This window comes from Gadus macrocephalus, chromosome 8, assembly GCF_031168955.1.
Source record: "Gadus macrocephalus chromosome 8, ASM3116895v1".
NCBI classification, from domain to species: domain Eukaryota; kingdom Metazoa; phylum Chordata; class Actinopteri; order Gadiformes; family Gadidae; genus Gadus; species Gadus macrocephalus.
The window spans coordinates 5,859,398-5,877,070 of NC_082389.1; the positions used below are offsets into that span (position 1 = coordinate 5,859,398).

A 17,673-nucleotide genomic window follows, 5' to 3' on the forward strand; every position below is an offset into this window, starting at 1 on the left:
GTGCGTGTGTGTCTACGTGTGTCAAGAAGTGTGTGTGAGTCAAAAAGTTTGTGCATTTGTCTACTCTAGAAGGTTCTTTGTGCGTGTGTGTCTATGTGTGTCAAGAGGTTTGTCTCTGTGTGTGTGTGTGTGTGTGTGTGTGTGAGTCAAGAAGTTAGTGTGTGTGTTGGTGTGTGTGTGTGCTTCCACAGCGTGCCTCGGAGCCGGTGCCTGCGGTGCAGTCGGTGGCGTAACGTTTGCTTTGTCTCACCCCTGCAGGGCCGCGGCTCGGGCTTCCCAGGCAGGAGGAGGCCCAGGGGGGCGGGGCTGTCGGGTAGAGGGGGGCGTGGTAGGGCCAGGGGCAAGAGCGGCGCTAGTCCCTCCATCCACCCCGGGGTATGTGTCACTAACCGTTCCACCACGTCCTCCTACGCACCTCCACCACCACACCACTAACCCTGATGTATGCACCGTACTCTGTGTGCGCCCATCCGCCAGCTGAGCAGAGGCGTTGACGTGTGATTACGTCGTTGTGAAAAGGCTCGGGTTATTTTTGTTTTTTATTTTTGTGTTTTGATCAATGATAATTGCCCAAATATTCGAACAAATCACTGTTTTTTTTTTTTTTATAATTTTTTATTTATAATTATAATAATTACAAATAATTATAATTTATAATTATTTAGTTATATATTTTTTTAACATACTTGAGTAAAGGGCCAAACCGGTTGCCTTGTCTGTCTCGATGATTTAGTGGTTTTGACATTGGATTGGGAATACCCATTGGATTGGGAATACCCATTGGATTGGGAATACCCATTGGATTGGGAATACCTATTGCTGCCACCTTATCCTCTTCATTCCTCTCGACGTTCAGCTCACAGCAATGGAGTCGCAGTACCCCGTCAAGGAGGAAGAGGAGAACGCCATGCACAACACCGTCGTCATTTTCTCGAGCAACGACAGTTTCACATTAAAACAGGTTTGGCCTTTTTTTTTTATTATTTTCTTTGGAAGGCGCTCTATAAATTTAGACTTTATTTCCATGTATCAGTAAGGGATCGGAAAGAAGGGAGCATATATTGTAGTTCATTATAGTCATACCCAGTGCTGTCAACACCAAGTAGATTTAATTAGTTCATTTATATAACAGAATAAATTGCTCTTGTCATGTTGTGGTTTTGAGGCTTTAAACAACCAACAACGCTTACACAGGTACCCTGTGTAAAATCCAAACCCAGCCCCAGTAGGGCTGCTGTTATTGTGGACATGCTGCTGGATCTCCCAGCAGCAGGTCCACAGCTCCAGAGCGCGTTAGAAGGAGAAAGGAAACGCACACAATCCTAGAGGCTGGCCTTTTGTATCGGCACAATGTAGCTTACAAGAGGTTGCATCTCTGCAGCTCTCCCCCCGTTCCCCGGTCTCCCCAGCAGCGTTTCATCTCTGCTCCTATTCCAGGACATGTGCGTTGTGTGTGGGAGCTTCGGGCTGGGCGCGGAGGGCCGCCTGCTGGCCTGTGCGCAGTGCGGCCAGTGTTACCATCCCTTCTGCGTTGGCATCAAGGTAAGGCTGGCTCCCACCCGGGACGCGCAACCCACGGGCCCGCTGCCAGTCCCCTTCAGGCAGGCCTCGTCCTCACGGTGGGCTCTGTGACTCCCGCAGATCACCAAGGTGGTGTTGAGCAAAGGCTGGCGTTGTCTGGAGTGCAGCGTGTGCGAGGCGTGCGGCCAGGCGACGGACCCCGGCCGCCTGTTGCTCTGTGACGACTGCGACATCAGCTACCACACGTACTGCCTGGACCCCCCGCTGCAGAACGTGCCCAAGGACAGCTGGAAGTGCAAGTGGTGAGTCATGCCGGGAGCACGCGCCACTGGCGGTTCACGTTGTCTGCGCGCCCAGTAATCGGAAATCATAAATATAATTGCACGTCCCTCCCGACCCAGCGGTATGCTTCTGGCTGTAGGTCTGTGTGTGTTTATATGTTCTGTTTTTGCTCTGTGTTGCTGTTTTTTTTTAATTGATAACAGCTCATGCTGTATTATGTGCATTATAACGTTTTGTAATCTACAGTCAGTTCAGCCTCCTTAAGTATTCAGTGTTGGGCTTTCTGGCTCGCTCTTTGACCCATCGCTCAACCCCTCCCTCTTGGATATTGTAGCAAATTGATTCTCGAAGGAGCCTGCCTCGACAGCAGGGCTACTTTGATGGGATTTAGGCCAAGACTTTTGAAGAAAAATAACCCTTATTCAAGCCATCGCCATTTCCCAACCGCTTTTCAACCAGCAATTCCTAACATTTGGATCATTACTTTTTACATTTTTTGCAAGATTTGTTATCACAGGTGGTGTGTGTGCTTGTAAATGCGGCAGACGTAAGCTTTCCTACAAAGAGGGTGAACACCATCCACCTCAGATCTAGAATCGCTGCTTTGAACCACTTTATACAACCCCTTATAAGTTCTACTAACAGTAAAAATAAAGGGTTAGGGTTAGTGTGTGCTGCCATCCCCTCCACACTTGATCCCGGCGCCCACCCAGAGCGGCCCCGTTCTCCCTGTGTCTGACCCCCCCCCCCCCCCCTCCCACTCTCCCCTCCAGGTGCGTGTCGTGCACCCAGTGTGGCGCCACGTCTCCCGGCCTGCGCTGTGAATGGCAGAATAATTACACGCGGTGTGCCCCGTGCGCCAGCCTGACCGCGTGCCCCATCTGCCTGCTGGACTACAGCGAGGGAGCCATCATAGTGCAGTGCCGCCAGTGCGACAGGTGCGCCCCCCCCCACACACACACACACACCACACCCCCAAAAACCTCACCCCCAACCCCGCTCGACGCTTCACCAGTCCCCACACTTTTTTTTGCAAAACAAAGCACACACACATGCGCATACACACATGGACATGCACACACATGCACTTCCACGCAAAACACATTCACGCACACACTCGCACACATACACACACCTGCATGCACATACACTTCCACCCAAAAGCCGGCACGCAGACAAAACACACGTCCGCACGTCCACCTCCCCTGGGCGTCTTTAAACCAAGGCTTCTGCTTCCTCCACAGATGGCTCCATGCCTCTTGTCAGGGTCTCCACTCGGAGGAGGATGTGGAGAAAGCCGCCGATAGCAGTTTTGACTGCACAATGTGCCGAGCTTTCAAGACCACAAAGGGTATCTTGAGAGTGCAGCATTAATTGTGTGTGTGTGTTTGCGTGTGTGTGCGTGTGTGTGTGTGCTCGTGTGCGTGTGTGTGTGTGCTCGTGCATGTGTGTGTCTGTGTGCGTGTGATGAAGGGTTGACCAAGGTCTCCGAATATACTAACGATTATTGTTGCGTCATGATTTTTTTTTTTTCATATTCTGCCATCTTTTGTGTTTCCTCTGCTGCAGCAGTGGCAGGCAAGGCCAGAGACTGCATTGAGCCGCCAGTTATGACGCAGATTGTGACAAAGGCAAAAGAACTGGGTAAGACCACTAATGCCAACCGAATAAGTACCTACCGATAGGGAAGCAACCAATTTTGATTGAAGATTTTAAGTACCAATGTCACCCACAAAAGTAGGGAAGGAACCAATATAGCACAGCAGTCCAATATTGATCCCAAACCTTTTACCTCTGGGGTATCGTGTATCAATAAGCAACTTTTACTTTGAATAAGCAAAACAAAAACCATTAGGCTCTGTCTTTGCTGTTCCTCGAGGTCAACATATCGGTGTTGTGAATCTGGCAGTATGGCTCAGGTTTTGAGGGCTTGTGATCATAGTTGGAAGCACAGTAGTATCATTTGCACGATGATGATGATGATGATGATGATGATGATGAAGCTGATGACGGTGGTCGTCTGTACTTCCTGACGGGCAGACCTGGCGAGGACCTACACCCAGGACGGTGTGTGTCTGACGGAGTCGGGGCTGTGCCAGCTGCAGAGTCTGTCGGCCGCCGCGTCCCGCCGCCGGAAGCCCAAGCCAAAGCTCAAGCTGAAGATCATCAACCAGAACAGCGTGGCGGTGCTGCAGACCCCCGTGGACCCCCTGTCGGAGCTCTCCCGTGACGAAGACATAGAAGACACCCGAGGTAGAGAAGCGCTCCTGGCAAAAGGATACGAAAGAAAAGGGGGCATGGTGTTGTCGGTCGGAAAGGGATGGTCATGCCTGGATGTTTTAACACCCCCTCCTCGAATTTGCAGGGCTCTTTTTTGATATAGACTCTGCTGTATTGTATTTTTCTTGGAGGTTTTTCGGTCCTAATGGCAAAGTTAAATAGCCCAAAGAGGCTTCTCGCTAAGCGAAGTCATTAGAAGACGAGCACAAATGAAAGCGGAAAACCTCATTGGATTCAGGCTTAATGTCTCGCGGCCGAGGGGGAAAATGGTTGAAATTCAATTGACCCCGTTTGGCGTGTTGCTAATGCTATTGGTGGCCGAGCCCCCTGACCCCAGGGCTGTCACTCATCATCAGTCCCGCCCCCTCCCCCTCCCCGTTTTCCCCTCCACAGAGGCGGAGCTCCTCGACTGCGAGGCCAAGTCTGACTCCAGCCTGGAGCGCGAGCCCATGGAGGAGGACTCCAAGGGGGCGGACAGCAGCAAGAAGAGGAAGAGGAAGCCGTACCGGCCGGGTAGGGGCACCTGATTGAAGGAGACAGCTCCTCTGAAGCGTAAAATGGTGCAGTACGTGCCCGGCGCTGCGGCCGCAGCCAATTGCAGCCATCTCCCGGCCCCCTCGCTCGCTCTCCGTCTCTCTATTCAAACCACTCTCTCTCTTTTTCACTCTCTCGCTCTCTCTCTCTCTCTCACTTGCCTCTCTCACTCACTCTCCCCCTCTCTCACTTGCGCCCTCTCCCCGTTCTCTCTCTTGCTCTCTCCCTCACTCTCATTCTCTCCCTCTCTCACTTGAACCCCCCCCCTTCCTCTCTGCTCTCTCTCTCCCTCACTCTCACTCTCTCCCTCTCACTTGCTCCCCCCCCTTCTCTCTCTCTTGCTCCCCCCCCTTCTCTCTCTCTTGCTCCCCCCCCCTTCTCTCTCTGCTCTCTCTCTCTCCCCCTCTCTTGCTCCCCCCCCCCCTTCTCTCTCTCTTGCTCTCCCCCTGACTCTCTCTCTTTTTCACATCCCCGCCCCCTCTTGCTTACTTACTTACACTCCCTCGACTTTCTTTCACGCTTTTTTTCACCCTCCCTTACACGCCCTCTCTCTCTCTCGCTCTCCCTAGGGTGCGTCTCTAGTGGTTCTTAAGGGGGAATTTCATAGAGATGCTTTCACAGTGAAAGCAGCGGTCAGCACTCAACTCATCACACAGGGTCTCTTTAATTAAACTACAGAAAGGGCCCGCATTATATAAAGCCGTGTGATAGATGTAGAGTATTAGAAAAATAGTTGGATTCAATGCAATCAAATATTTAAATGAATCTTGCATTGTGGTGGCATTCAATTTGAACCAAATGAATTTATAACGTGTTCCTTTGGCTGAATGTATTCCTGTTCCGCTTCTGAGCCGTGTTGACTGTCCGTCTGTCCTCCAGGCATCGGGGGCTTCATGGTGCGTCAGAGGAGCCGACCGGGACAGGGCCCGGGCAAGACCAAGCGCTCGCTGTGCCGGAAGGACTCCTCCGGCTCTGTGTCGGAGCTCCAGCCTGTGAAGGATGAGGGTGAGTGAAGCCTGCCGCTGCAGCCCCTTTCAGTGTTTGCTGAACGGTTTCTGGCATTAGGAAAACCAATTAAAATCGGTCCGTGTAATCATAAAACACTAATGTGTATTGAGTGAGAACACGGTATCAATCTGAGTCGAAGTGTTGGGAGGGTAGAGTATCACATCCCTATCTAGGCACGGCTTTAGCTTGACAAAGCTCCCGATGGAACAAAAAGGCTGAAACGAGGTCTAATATTTCATCTGATGTGTATTGGCTCTGTCCGTTTGTCCCGTTCAGCGGGCTGGACGGAGGCCCTGCCGGACACGCCCGTGGACGAGACCCCTCCAGGCCCAGAGGTCCCGGAGAAGATCAAGAAGCGCTACCGGAAGAAGAAGACCAAGCTGGAGGAGGCCTTCCCCGCATACCTGCAGGTCTGACACCTCAGATCCTCATGACGCAACGCACGATAAAGAATACACGCGATAACTGCAACAGGTTTAGGATGGGAGCATGAAATGATTAACTTCTTGAAGAGATGCAAATGACGTGTGGATAGTATATTTTCAGGGAAAGTAGTCAGCAGGGGCCTAATGGTACATTTTTTGGTGCCGATATATTTTGATTTAATACTACCATTTAGTTTATTTGGTGTGGTTTAGCGTACAACTTGGGTTCTGCAGATCTGGTTGTTCCCGCCATTGTTTTTTAAACTAACAGTGCCAAACAAAACGGAACATGTTTATGCTAATTGACTATAGGCAAATACTATGCAGCGCCCTCTTCAGGATGGTACCATTACTGTTCTTTGAAGAAATTATAAAAAATATATATTGATTTCGAGGACACACAACTTCCATAGTATGAGACTAGTTCCACTTTCGGTTTTCGCAAAGCTAATGGTGTTATTCACCCGAAGAGAAACATTGAAACCTGTTCTATTCATGTCAAATAAATGACGTGTTTATTATTGGTAGGGAGAGCTCTTTGGTGTCTTTTGACCTCATTGAAACATTGAAATAGCTGCGCAATACGTTCATTATTTAAAACCTTCTAAAACCATTAACACCCCCCCCCCCCCCCCCCCTTGCCGCAACCTCTTACTTCTATGGCCACCACTGAGTAATGGGAGCACCACAGTTGAACACCAGAACATGGGGAGAGCCCTGGAACATTAACTACATTTTATTATTATTACAACCAGTTCACTTTATGACTTTGTCGGTCGGTCGTGCCGTTTCTCACACTGGACAGCAGGTGTGAAAGTGCTACCGAAGTAGTTAAATTATTCCAGTTCTACTATCTGAGCACAAATTGGATGAAGGAAAATGTATTGGTCATCCCATGTTTGGTGTATCTGAAGGTGGCTTCTGTTACCTCAACTGAAACTCCAAAGTGATTTCGGACTGAGGGACATCTCAGTTCGAGATATTTGTCAGTTCCCTCATCAAACTACTGGTAATCCTCTTTCTACAGAGCTGTGTGTATGTGTGTGTGTGTGCGAGGTAATGTTTGTGGCAGCGTGTGTGTGTGCATGTAGAGGTGTGTGTGTGTTTAGAAAGTAACCCTTTAGGTTAGACTGACAGCTCCCCTCTTCAGGTGTGTGTGTGTGTGTTGTCCTTGTTAAAGTGTGTGTGTTGGTTAAGTGTGTGTGTCTGTGATACTTGGCTCTGATCCCCTCCTCTCCTGTCTGCCTGGTGAGTTGACATATGAAAGCCTAACCAGAGCGGACTCCCTTCTCTCCTGTCCTCGGCACAGACTTCTCCGTGTCACCTCGCGTTGGCCGAAACACGGATACGTGCCGTTCGTTAAGAGCCACGGGCAGCTGTCGACGCTGTTTCTAACACACACACACACACACACACACACACACACACACACACACACACACACACACACACACACACACACACACACACACACACACACACACACACACACACACACACACACACACACACACACACACACACACGAGAAGAGGAGGGAAGATGTCTCCGTCGAACCTAAAGGGTTACTTCTTAAACGAATAAAACAAATTGAACATGGAATGAATTATTCAAACGCTGACCCGTCTCAGGCTTTTAATGTCTGGACGCTGCGGGGGGGGGAGGGAAGGAGGAGCTGCAGTCTTGTCAGTTAGCGAGGATAGACCGTTTGTTGGTGTCTTCCGGTGGTGTGTGCGTGTCACTGGTAAACACTCTCCTGGGTCCGAGGCTGCGTCTCCATCCACCTGACACGTTGACATCGTGCCCCCAGGGCACAGGCCTCTGGGGTGGACAGTGATTGGTCTATTCATGCGTTTCTTTATTTTACTGCCACTACGTTCCTTTGACAATTTGTGTTGTTGTTGTTGTTGTTGCTCAGGAGGCCTTCTTTGGCAAGGACCTGCTGGACAAGAGCAAGCAGAGCAGGCAGCAGGCCGCGGGCCCCACGGGCCTGCTGGAGGACGGGCAGGGCCAGGCCGACGGCAAGCCCCCCCGCGGGGCCAACAGCAGCAGCTTCCTAGACCCCTCGTCCGACCCCCTGCTGAGTGCCTCGGCAGCACCCCTGACCTCCAGGCCGCCGGGAGCACGTACGTACACGCCTCCCTCCGTGTACATCCCGCGCCAGACCCGAGCGTCATGTTCGTTTCCCCTCATCGTCACGCTATGATTTCTGACGGCGCTGTCTTTGGTTTTGTTTGTTTGTTGTCTGTTCTCCATGTGTACAGAGACCCGTGAGGAACCCTTAGTTGATCTGTGTGAGGTGTTGAACACCGACGCAGACATCTTGGGGATGCTGGGGAGACCAAGCATTGACTCGGGTGCGTCACGTGATCTGTCAGGCGGTGGAGAGGGGGGGGGATTCATATGTTTTGCATTTCTTACAATGAGAGATTAAAGCATTTTCTCCTCAGAAGACAAAATTGGTTAAATCTCTCACTGTATTTCCAAAAATCGCATTTCCTTTTTTTCCACAATGATTTCTTCTGTCTTACTTTACGGCTATGATTTTCTTTGTTTTTTGGGCATTGTGTGAAATGTGTTGTGCTGTTTTCTTTTCCGTCCCCACAATGTTTTCATTCATTATTTTGTATCTGGTTTTGGGTCCTTGTAGGTCTTGATTTTTGCCCCTTCCAGGTGGAAGGCTCCCCTCCTCCTTTTGGTAAGGGTGCCCTGGGCTCTCATCCCTTGTTTTCGTCCCTTTCTCTTTTCCTCTGTTGTTGTGCGTCTGAGATATCCTGCTTGTTTGTGCGTCACCAGCATCAATACAACCCTCACCCGCACCCTCTTGTCTACACAACTATTCAACGGATTGAGGCTCTGTTTTAACATTAAGTTCCAGCTGCTCTTTGCTTTGCCTAACACTCACTGCGCACCGTATGCACTTGAATGGTTCTGCTGTGTCACTGTAAATTCCTCTTTTCTGTTTTGTAATTTGTGTTTTAAGAGAAAAACCTTCAAATTGTTTAACAAATGTATCGAATCAGGGCTTGTTCAAACTGAGTGCTTAAATTTTCAGGGATGAAGGGAGACATTTCATTCACCACCAAAGCAAGCTATTTGAGAAAACTAAAAAAAAAGCCTTGGTGAACAGCCTTCTGTTTTTTGTCATGCTGTTGGGAAGGTCTTTGTTTACCCTTGCTAAGAGATAAAAAAAAAGTTTTCAATTCAATTGACGGTCAATGCTCGTCCTCCGCTCTTTGTTACCAGTACTTTTGTAGTTTGAATGCAATGCACTCTGGGCCGATGTAAGGATTTTCTTCTTAAAAAAAAAAGAAGGAAATTCATGCCGACTCCAAGTCGTGTCAGTCAAGAAGTGTTGAATATGTGAGCGTAGGAAACGGGGAGAGGAATAGAATGCCAAGACAAGTCATTTTGAGGGTAGCCGGCTCTTGAGTTCTTGCTAAGCTTCGTTGCACATCATTATGTAATCGGTGCGCAATGCAGTCACCAAGCCATCGGCTCCCGAGTCTTATTATCTAAATCAATGATTTAAGAAGAAACTGCTGAAGATCGCATATTTCACTCCTGTGTTCCGAAATAAAAGTGAGGGATCCTGATAAGTAGGGACAACATAATTGGCGAAGCAAAATGGTGGGCTTGACGCACACGTTCAGAATTTGTGTTGCTGCTGGAATGATATGGCCTGTTTGTGTCTTAACGGTGCCCAGAGCGCTCGTATCGTGCGAGACAGGAACCCCCCCCCAGGAGCTGTGATTTCAGGCTGCCCTTATGATTACTCTCCACAGGCTGTTTAGACACAAAAAAGGTTTTCACTTGACCTGATTTTAATTCTTTATTCCCACAGCCCTGGTTCGGCATGTTGTTAATGTTGCCGCTTGTTTTCTTTTGTGTGTGTGTGTGTGTGTGTGTGTGTGTGTGTGTGTGTGTGTGTGTGTGTGTGTGTGTGTGTGTGTGTGTGTGTGTGTGTGTGTGTGTGTGTGTGTGTGTGTGTGTGTGTGTGTGTGTGTGTGTGGGGTATTTTGCTTCCACAGCTGGTCTGGACATCAGGCCCTTGTCCAACAGCAGCCCGGTGGCCCCCCACATCCACTCTGGCCGCCGGACGCCCCGAGCCCTCCAAGACGAGCCCCTGGACGGCATCCTGAGTCCGGAGCTTGACAAGATGGATGGTAAGTTGCAGTGTATTCACGCCCGCAATACAGATGCCTCCGCAACCACCACAAGTGCCTTAGCCACACTTGGGTTTAACAGGCGTCCTGCCCCAAGATGTTGCACACTCCTGCAGCCTTTTGCTGTCTTTTCCACCTTCTGAAGTGAAGGAGAGCCTATTGATGCGGTATTAAGACTTGTGGAGGGTTTCCATGGCGATGGGAGTAAAGGGATATGTTTCCACTTCTCTGACATTGTTGTCACATGCGTTTCAGCCTACTGCTGAACTGAAACTGTAATGGCTCTTATTTCTTCTGAGATGTTCACAAATGCTTTCAGCTTCATGATTTTGATTGCGTCACCAGGGCCACATTTTAGTGACTCTAGGAACAGGTTGTATCAGACCAGAGATTGTTGTCGTACGCTGACTGAATATTGACCATGTTCGCTTGCCCTCTCCTCTTTATCTTTCAGAGTCGATTCTCAGCAAACTGTACAAAATTCCAGGTACGTAATTCAATTTCTTACAACTTGCCACTTTTAAGCATGCTTAGTTTTTCACTCGTAAAATTCTATTTATAAATTTGCATGATTTCTAGACTTATCTTATCGTCACCTGGTAAGATAATTAATGTTACGGACCCACAAATGCAATGGTTTCGTCCACTATCACCCTTATCGGGCGTCCTGCCCAATCCAAACTGACTCAAATTGTACGCCCTCGAAAACAGAGCTGGAGGGGAAGGATGTAGAGGACCTCTTCACTGCAGTCCTCAGCCCCACCAGCAGCCAACCAACACCACAGATGCCTCACCCCCCGGGCCATGGGCCCCTCCCCGCCACGCCAGGCCCCAGTGCACCTCACCCCAACGCAGGTACGTTCCAGACCAGCACCTCAGTGGAAGAAGCGCCATCCATACCAGTTGCCCACCAGTATGCACTCTGAGGATCTCATTCTGGCTCATGAGTGGTTGTTTTTTGCGCCACGCAGGGAATCCCATGTTTGTACGAATGCCCATGATGAATGGTATGATGGGACCAAGCCAAAGGTTTCCTACAAATCCAGGAGGCCCCTGCATTCCCGACAACTTCTCCCCCCTCCACCGTATGCCTTTCACTGACAATCCAAGGTAACGCATTACACCTTTCCACCTGCTCCATTCATTTTAAATCATTGTATTTTGGATTGGGAAGATGACCAGGGAGAGGACATTAACTCATCTTACTTAGTTCAACGTGATGGAGCTCAGTTCTTGTACATCTTTAGACCTTGATTTGAAATCCTCCAGGTGATGGTGACGATGATGAGGATTTGATTATCATTTGATTTTCATCGTCTTGTCGATTAAAAAGGTAAATAATACACAAAAAACACATGGACTCATAAAAACGCATGTTCTCCATGATGTTCCAGAGATAGAAAGTTCAATCAGATGCCTCGAGAGGCGGGTCCATGGGGCTCTCCAGCCCAGAGCCAGGGCCCCACTCCGCCAGGATCCCTTCACGAGGGGGAGTCTGAAGCCATGTCCAATGCCCAAAGGAGCACACTGAAGTGGGAGAAGGAGGAGACCCTTGGGGAGCTGGCCACAGTGGCACCCGTTCTCTATACCAATGTCAATTTCCCCAATCTCAAGGAAGAGTTCCCAGGTAAGTCTCGCAGAAGATGAAGGTAGTCACATAAATATCCAATTCGCTTTTTTGGGCTGTTTTGCGTGCCTCGTTCTGGATTGGTCAATGTATGTACTAGTGTCGACGTCATTCTCATTTTGATTTAGAAGTTATTTGAGGAAACTTGTACAGTTGGCCCTGACGACTACTTCCTCTTTCCACAGACTGGTCGACAAGAGTCAAGCAAATAGCAAAACTGTGGAGGAAAGCTAGTTCGCAGGACAGGGCTCCCTATGTGGTAAGATGATTCTCACAATGGATAACTTATTGACCCGTGTTGCTGGAGCCTGACACACTGTGGAAACAGCCAGCTCTGACTTCTGACCCACCCTCCCTGCTCTATCTGTATGCAGATGACAGTGACTGCTTCGCACCCTTTCATTCTCCCCATTGCCAATTAAAATTCAGGGCATTCACACATGAAGTAATTAACAAGGGAATCACAGCTCAGAGCTCGGCGTGCCTTTGGTCTCTGTAATTAAGTTCACATGAAGTAATTTTATCAGTCATTATAAAAAAATATATATATATGAAGGCTTGATTAAAAGTTGAAATTTTTAAATTCCTGCTGTGAGGGCGGAATTGACGTTGTTTTTTATCTATTGCGACACATCTATTGCATGTTTTGTAATATTTTTGTAATGGATGTTAATTTCTGCCCCGCAGCAAAAGGCGAGAGACAACCGAGCAGCCCTGCGCATCAACAAGGTGCAGATGTCCAATGACACGGTGAAGAGGCACCCGCCACAGCCGCAGACCCCCGAGGTGTTTGACCCCAACTTACCACTAGACACAGAACTGCTCTTTAAAGACCCTTTGAAACCCAAAGAGTCAGAGCATGAGCAAGAGTGGAAGTTTAGACAGGTAAGAGTGTATGCAGTGAAGTCAGGGAACTCAGCGACAGGTCCACCATTTTATGTAACGCCAACTATGGGGGGGGGGAGGGAGGGGGTGGGCTGAAAGGGAAATTCCACCGCAAAGCAACGTTAAACTTGGTTTAATAGATGGAGGCACAACTGATTTTGAGTCTCACTTTGTGGCTGGCCATCAAAGTCAAAGGACTGGTGAAGAGTGGCAGGAGCGAAACTAGGAAAATAAAGGTAGAGGAGTACATCCTTCTGATGGATACCTCTACAGGATGAGTGAGAATGGATGGGTTAGCTTGCTAGATAGCTAGTGCAGTGGACGCCCATTGGTTGTCAATGGCAGAGCAGGACGAGAGCAGTAGATTAGGGCTGTATTGATCAACTTCCCAACATGTAGAGAGCGGGTCTGGTTCTTTGTGTTATGTAGGTTAGCATCTGTTGTACTAATAGGGGAGTGAAACAACCCAGAGTGGAATTTTCCTTTAAGAAAAGCCCATCTAAACGACTGCACTAACAAACACATAGTCTTATCCACTATCCGTTTGGTTATTTCATTTTCCGCGCCAAAACAGAACATAGATCTAATCATCCTTCTTGCTCTGTCTCTGTGCCAGCAAATGAGGCAGAAGAGCAAACAGCAAGCCAAGATCGAAGCCACCCAGAAACTGGAGCAAGTGAAGAACGAGCAGCTCCAGCAGCAGCAACAGCAGCAGTCGGGCAGCCAGTCCGAGGGCGACGGCAACAACAGCGGCAACCAGAGCCCTGCCTCGCAGCCCAGCAACGGCAGCATGTCCCCCATGCAGCCGCTCAACTCTAAAGACGGATTTGCCCGGCCCCAGCTCCCGGGGACCCCGACCTCGGGGACCCCCGAGGACGTCTTCCTGCGGCCCCCACCACCGCCTCCGTCAGGGCCGTCCTCGCAGCCCCAGTCACCGCAGGTGTTCTCGCCGGGCTCCTCCGGCTCCAGACCCTCCTCCCCCTGGGACCCGTACGCCAAGATGGTGGGTACGCCCAGGCCGCCCAACCTGGGGACTAACGCCTGCCGCCGGATCCCCATGGAGTCCGGGAAGTCGCCGACCTCTCACATGGAGCCGCAGGACCGAGGGAGACCCTCCCCCGCTCATGAGGCCTTTGGCTCGCCCACGTCTGTGAACCATGACCCCTACGCCAAGCCCCCGGACACCCCCAGGCCAGCGGGGGACATGGACCCGTTCCTGAAGCCCATGGGACCTCCCAGGCCCAGCCAGATGGCCCAGGGGAGACCGCCCATGGGCTCTCCAGGTAGAGATCCTTACTCCAGGCCCATGATCCGGAACGAGGCCTATCAGCGCATGGCCCAAAACAGAATGATCCTGTCCGACCCTTACTCGCGGCCCCTGCTGGCGCCCATGCCCGGCAGCAACGAATCCGGCTCAGGCGGGCTGTTCAAAGCCCCCATGCCTCCCCCTCAGGCTCAGGACCCCTTTAACCGACCAGGCCTACACCCCGTGGACAGATTTGCTCCGAGTCAGCAGAACGATCCCTATGCCCAGCCTCCGCACACCCCCAGACCTTCTGGCGGGGATCAGTCCTTCACCAGCCCTCCTAGAATGGGCCAGCACCACATGCAGGGCCATCCGTTTGCGCAGCCCGGACCAATGGCGCACATGTCCCGAAACCCTTACGCCCACGCACCTTCGACGCCCCGGCCCGACCACTACACGTACGACCCCTTCGCTCAGTCGCCCGGTCCCAACAAACCAGCCGGGGACCCTTACTCGCAACCCCCGGGCACGCCTCGACCCAGCATGGACGGAATCGGCCAGTCTCGGCCCTTCTTCGAAGGGTTTGCACGGCCGCCCGGCACGCCGCGCCCGCACGACAACTACGGCCAGTCGGGCACCATGGCCAGCCCGTCCTCTGACCCGTACTCTCCGGTCACCTCCCGCTCGGCCGGGATGAACCAGTTCGTCCATCAGTCTCACCCGTCGCAGAAGATGTCTCCTTCTCACGCCATGGACCCCTATGCCCAGGCACCGAGCACTCCGCGACCCAGCATGGGCGAGAGGTTCCCCAAATCCCCCGGTGGCCAGAGATTGCCCATGGACATGTACCCTACCAACCCCGGGCAGCAAAGGCCAGGGGTCGGCGAAATGTTTCCCCAACCCGGGGTGCAGAGGACTATGATGAACGACATCTACGCCCAACCGCCCGGGACCCCGCGCTCCCTCCTGGGTCCCGATGGGATGAACCGGCCGCGGCAGGGGCCGATGGGAAACCACCAGGACCCCTTCTCCCCACCTCAAGGCAGGATGCAGGAGTCCTTCCAGCATCCGGGCTCCCAAACACCGAAACATCCCAGCCTTCAAGAAGACTGCTTTTCCCAGGCGCCGTCGCAAAGACCCAATCAGACCCCTGTCCACGACCCATTCCAACAGGGCCCAATGACTCCTAGACCGCTGCCGACAGAGAGAATGGAGATGAAGGATCAGGCTATCACTGGAAACGGTGGACCCGGAGCCCAGGAGGCGGGCCACATGCACCCCCATCTGCAGATGCAAGGCTCTGAGGTTCAGAGTGTTCCTCTGGCTGACAGCGAGGAACGGCTTAGACAGGTATGTGGTTCTTAACCCTTCGCATTGTATCCACCACCTTATTTTGCAAAGTGACCTGCCAGTCTTGGAAAATATCTAAAAATAAAGGTTTGCCTGGTTATATTTTCAGCGGCAGCGCATTCGAGAACTGCTGCTCAAACAGCAGCAGCAGAGGAGTATCATTCGGCAAGAGCGAGGCCCCCACGACTCCACCGGCGGCATGCCCCCCGGAGCGCCGCGACCGTGGCCACAGGAGGGTCTCGGGCAGCCGGGCGAGATGTTCAACAGACCCCCTCCACCCTATCCAGGACAGGGGCCGATGAGAGGACCGATGAGATACCCAGGGCCTTTCCCAGGAGATCACCGTGGCCCTTTCCCTAATGAGGGCCAGATGGCCAGGGGCATGCATCCCGGGGATCCTAATATGAGACACCAAGGGCCAAGGTGGGTGCTACGATTAGTCTAATTGCTTTATGGGTTTTAAACACTGCTGTTTTATCGCTAGATGTATGATTGTTGTTATTTACTTTTGTCAAGTTCCCGTGTAGTACAGCTAGTTTGCGACAGACTTGTGATTCCTGATAACCTCCAAACATGGGGAGGGAAGGATAAATACAGTTTGACCCTTAACTTCGGCGGCAATGTTGTTCTTTCAGGTTTGCATTTCCACAAGGTGGGCCTGGGTCACACGGAGGTCAAGAATTCTTCCCCAGAGGTCCTCATCAAATGCAGGACATCCCACCTCAGATGAGAAGATCCATGTCGGGGGACATGGCCAAGGCCATGGGCGGTCCTATGGGCATGCCCCAGCACTTTCCTCCTCGCGGGATGCCGGTGCAGCAGCACAACATAATGGGCCAGCCTTTCATTGAGCTGCGCCACAGAGCTGCAGAGAGCCGCCTCCGCATGCCACCCTTTGCCCCCGGTGCCATGCCAGGGGGCAACATGGACCTAAACATGCAGGTGCAGCGGCCAACCGGCTTCCCTGGGGGCCCAGAGTTCAGGTTCCCCTCCAACCAGGGTCCCAGGATGATGGATCCCATGGGCGGTCAGGGGGGCCATGTCCAGCTGTCCTCCAGCATGGAGAATCTGAACCACCAGCAACACATGCAAGGGAACAACATGCCCAGGCAGGCCACGTTGATGAGGTCAATGAGCCAGCCGGCTTCCAATGACTCCCACAATATGGCGGCAGCAATGATGATGGTTTCGCCCCCTCCTGGCCACAACGAAAGTGTTACTCCCAGTGACGCTGCAGAGGAGAAACTAGACTCGGAGGAATCGGCCGTTAAGGACTTTGAGGACGTGGAGGTGAAAGACCTGGTCGATGCCGATCTGGAGAATCTCAATTTAGATCCGGAAGACGGTAAAGACCTAGACTTGGAGACCAACGACCTCCACCTCGAGGACTTGTTCAGCTCTGGCAAATTTGACATCATCGCCTACACGGACCCGGATCTCGACGACATCAAAAAGGACATGTTCAACGAGGAGCTGGATCTCAGTGACCCCATGGAGGACAACATGGACACCGCCGATGTCCAGAGGTCTTCTTCTGAGACGAAGAACAACAACAACAGCAGCTGCAGTGGTGCAGAGACATCGTCGACTTCAACATCGGTCACCACAAAGTCTGAGCCCTCCTCGGGGCTGATGCGATCTGACGTGAAACAGGAGGCTGAAGGGAATCTGGGCTCCACCTCTTTGGCCGTCGCTCATGAAATCAAAACGGAGGGGAAGGACGGGCAGAAGTCCGCGGAGACCAACGACCAGCAAACCAACGGCGAAGCAATGACTCCCAACCAGCAGGGGGTGCTGTCCGACTCCAGCCCGGTGTTGTCCAGTCTGCTCATAAAGCAACAGCCCGCGGAGCAGTCGTTAAACCAAATGGCCGACTCCGTCAACCAAGGGGGCAACCTCATGCCCCAGCCCAACCAAGTCACCGACGGCAATCAGCACAGCGCCGGCCTCGACATGGGCCAAACGCTGTCCGACGCCACGGCGGCCGAAGCCTCCATGGGCGGGTTCGGGAACGACCCTCAGACGGGCATGGGTCCGGGGCTGGAGCAGAGCACCCTGAGCCAGGCTCAGCAGGTCATGCTGAACCAGGCCCTGGCCCAGCAGTCGGGCCAGCAGTCGAGACCCCTGCTGCTTGAAGAGCAGCCCCTCCTCCTGCAGGACCTTCTGGACCAGGAGAGGCAGGAGCAACAGCAGCAGAGGCAGATGCAGGCCATGATACGACAGCGCTCCAGTGACTCCTTCTTCCCCAACATTGGTACAGTTATAATCAAACGCAGTGTGTTCCAATAATGAAAATTCACTTTTCAAGGAGTTGGGTGGGGTATGCTCTTTTTAAATATGTTATTATCT

The 17,673-nt window shown here is 51.7% G+C and overlaps 1 protein-coding gene across 5 annotated transcripts in view; it reads left to right on the plus strand.

The window, feature by feature from the left end:
• Positions 1 to 170: 170 nt before the first annotated feature.
• LOC132462695 (histone-lysine N-methyltransferase 2C-like) overlaps positions 171 to 17,673 on the plus strand; it is a 38,030-nt gene continuing 20,527 nt past the window's right edge. For 2 of the 5 annotated variants that reach the window (XM_060058373.1, XM_060058375.1), the window contains exons 1-24: positions 171 to 375; positions 857 to 961; positions 1,438 to 1,542; positions 1,642 to 1,823; positions 2,577 to 2,741; positions 3,048 to 3,154; positions 3,373 to 3,447; positions 3,844 to 4,056; positions 4,477 to 4,596; positions 5,497 to 5,622; positions 5,902 to 6,035; positions 7,969 to 8,176; positions 8,315 to 8,407; positions 8,701 to 8,748; positions 10,082 to 10,216; positions 10,671 to 10,703; positions 10,928 to 11,071; positions 11,188 to 11,326; positions 11,611 to 11,843; positions 12,029 to 12,102; positions 12,531 to 12,728; positions 13,345 to 15,324; positions 15,434 to 15,747; positions 15,960 to 17,578. In XM_060058373.1, coding sequence (XP_059914356.1) covers positions 866 to 961; positions 1,438 to 1,542; positions 1,642 to 1,823; positions 2,577 to 2,741; positions 3,048 to 3,154; positions 3,373 to 3,447; positions 3,844 to 4,056; positions 4,477 to 4,596; positions 5,497 to 5,622; positions 5,902 to 6,035; positions 7,969 to 8,176; positions 8,315 to 8,407; positions 8,701 to 8,748; positions 10,082 to 10,216; positions 10,671 to 10,703; positions 10,928 to 11,071; positions 11,188 to 11,326; positions 11,611 to 11,843; positions 12,029 to 12,102; positions 12,531 to 12,728; positions 13,345 to 15,324; positions 15,434 to 15,747; positions 15,960 to 17,578 — 6,541 coding nt within the window. In that variant the 5' untranslated portion in view covers positions 171 to 375; positions 857 to 865. The remainder of the gene's footprint in view (positions 376 to 856; positions 962 to 1,437; positions 1,543 to 1,641; positions 1,824 to 2,576; positions 2,742 to 3,047; positions 3,155 to 3,372; positions 3,448 to 3,843; positions 4,057 to 4,476; positions 4,597 to 5,496; positions 5,623 to 5,901; positions 6,036 to 7,968; positions 8,177 to 8,314; positions 8,408 to 8,700; positions 8,749 to 10,081; positions 10,217 to 10,670; positions 10,704 to 10,927; positions 11,072 to 11,187; positions 11,327 to 11,610; positions 11,844 to 12,028; positions 12,103 to 12,530; positions 12,729 to 13,344; positions 15,325 to 15,433; positions 15,748 to 15,959; positions 17,579 to 17,673) is intronic. The other 3 variants (XM_060058376.1, XM_060058377.1, XM_060058378.1) reach the window with 3 other exon arrangements.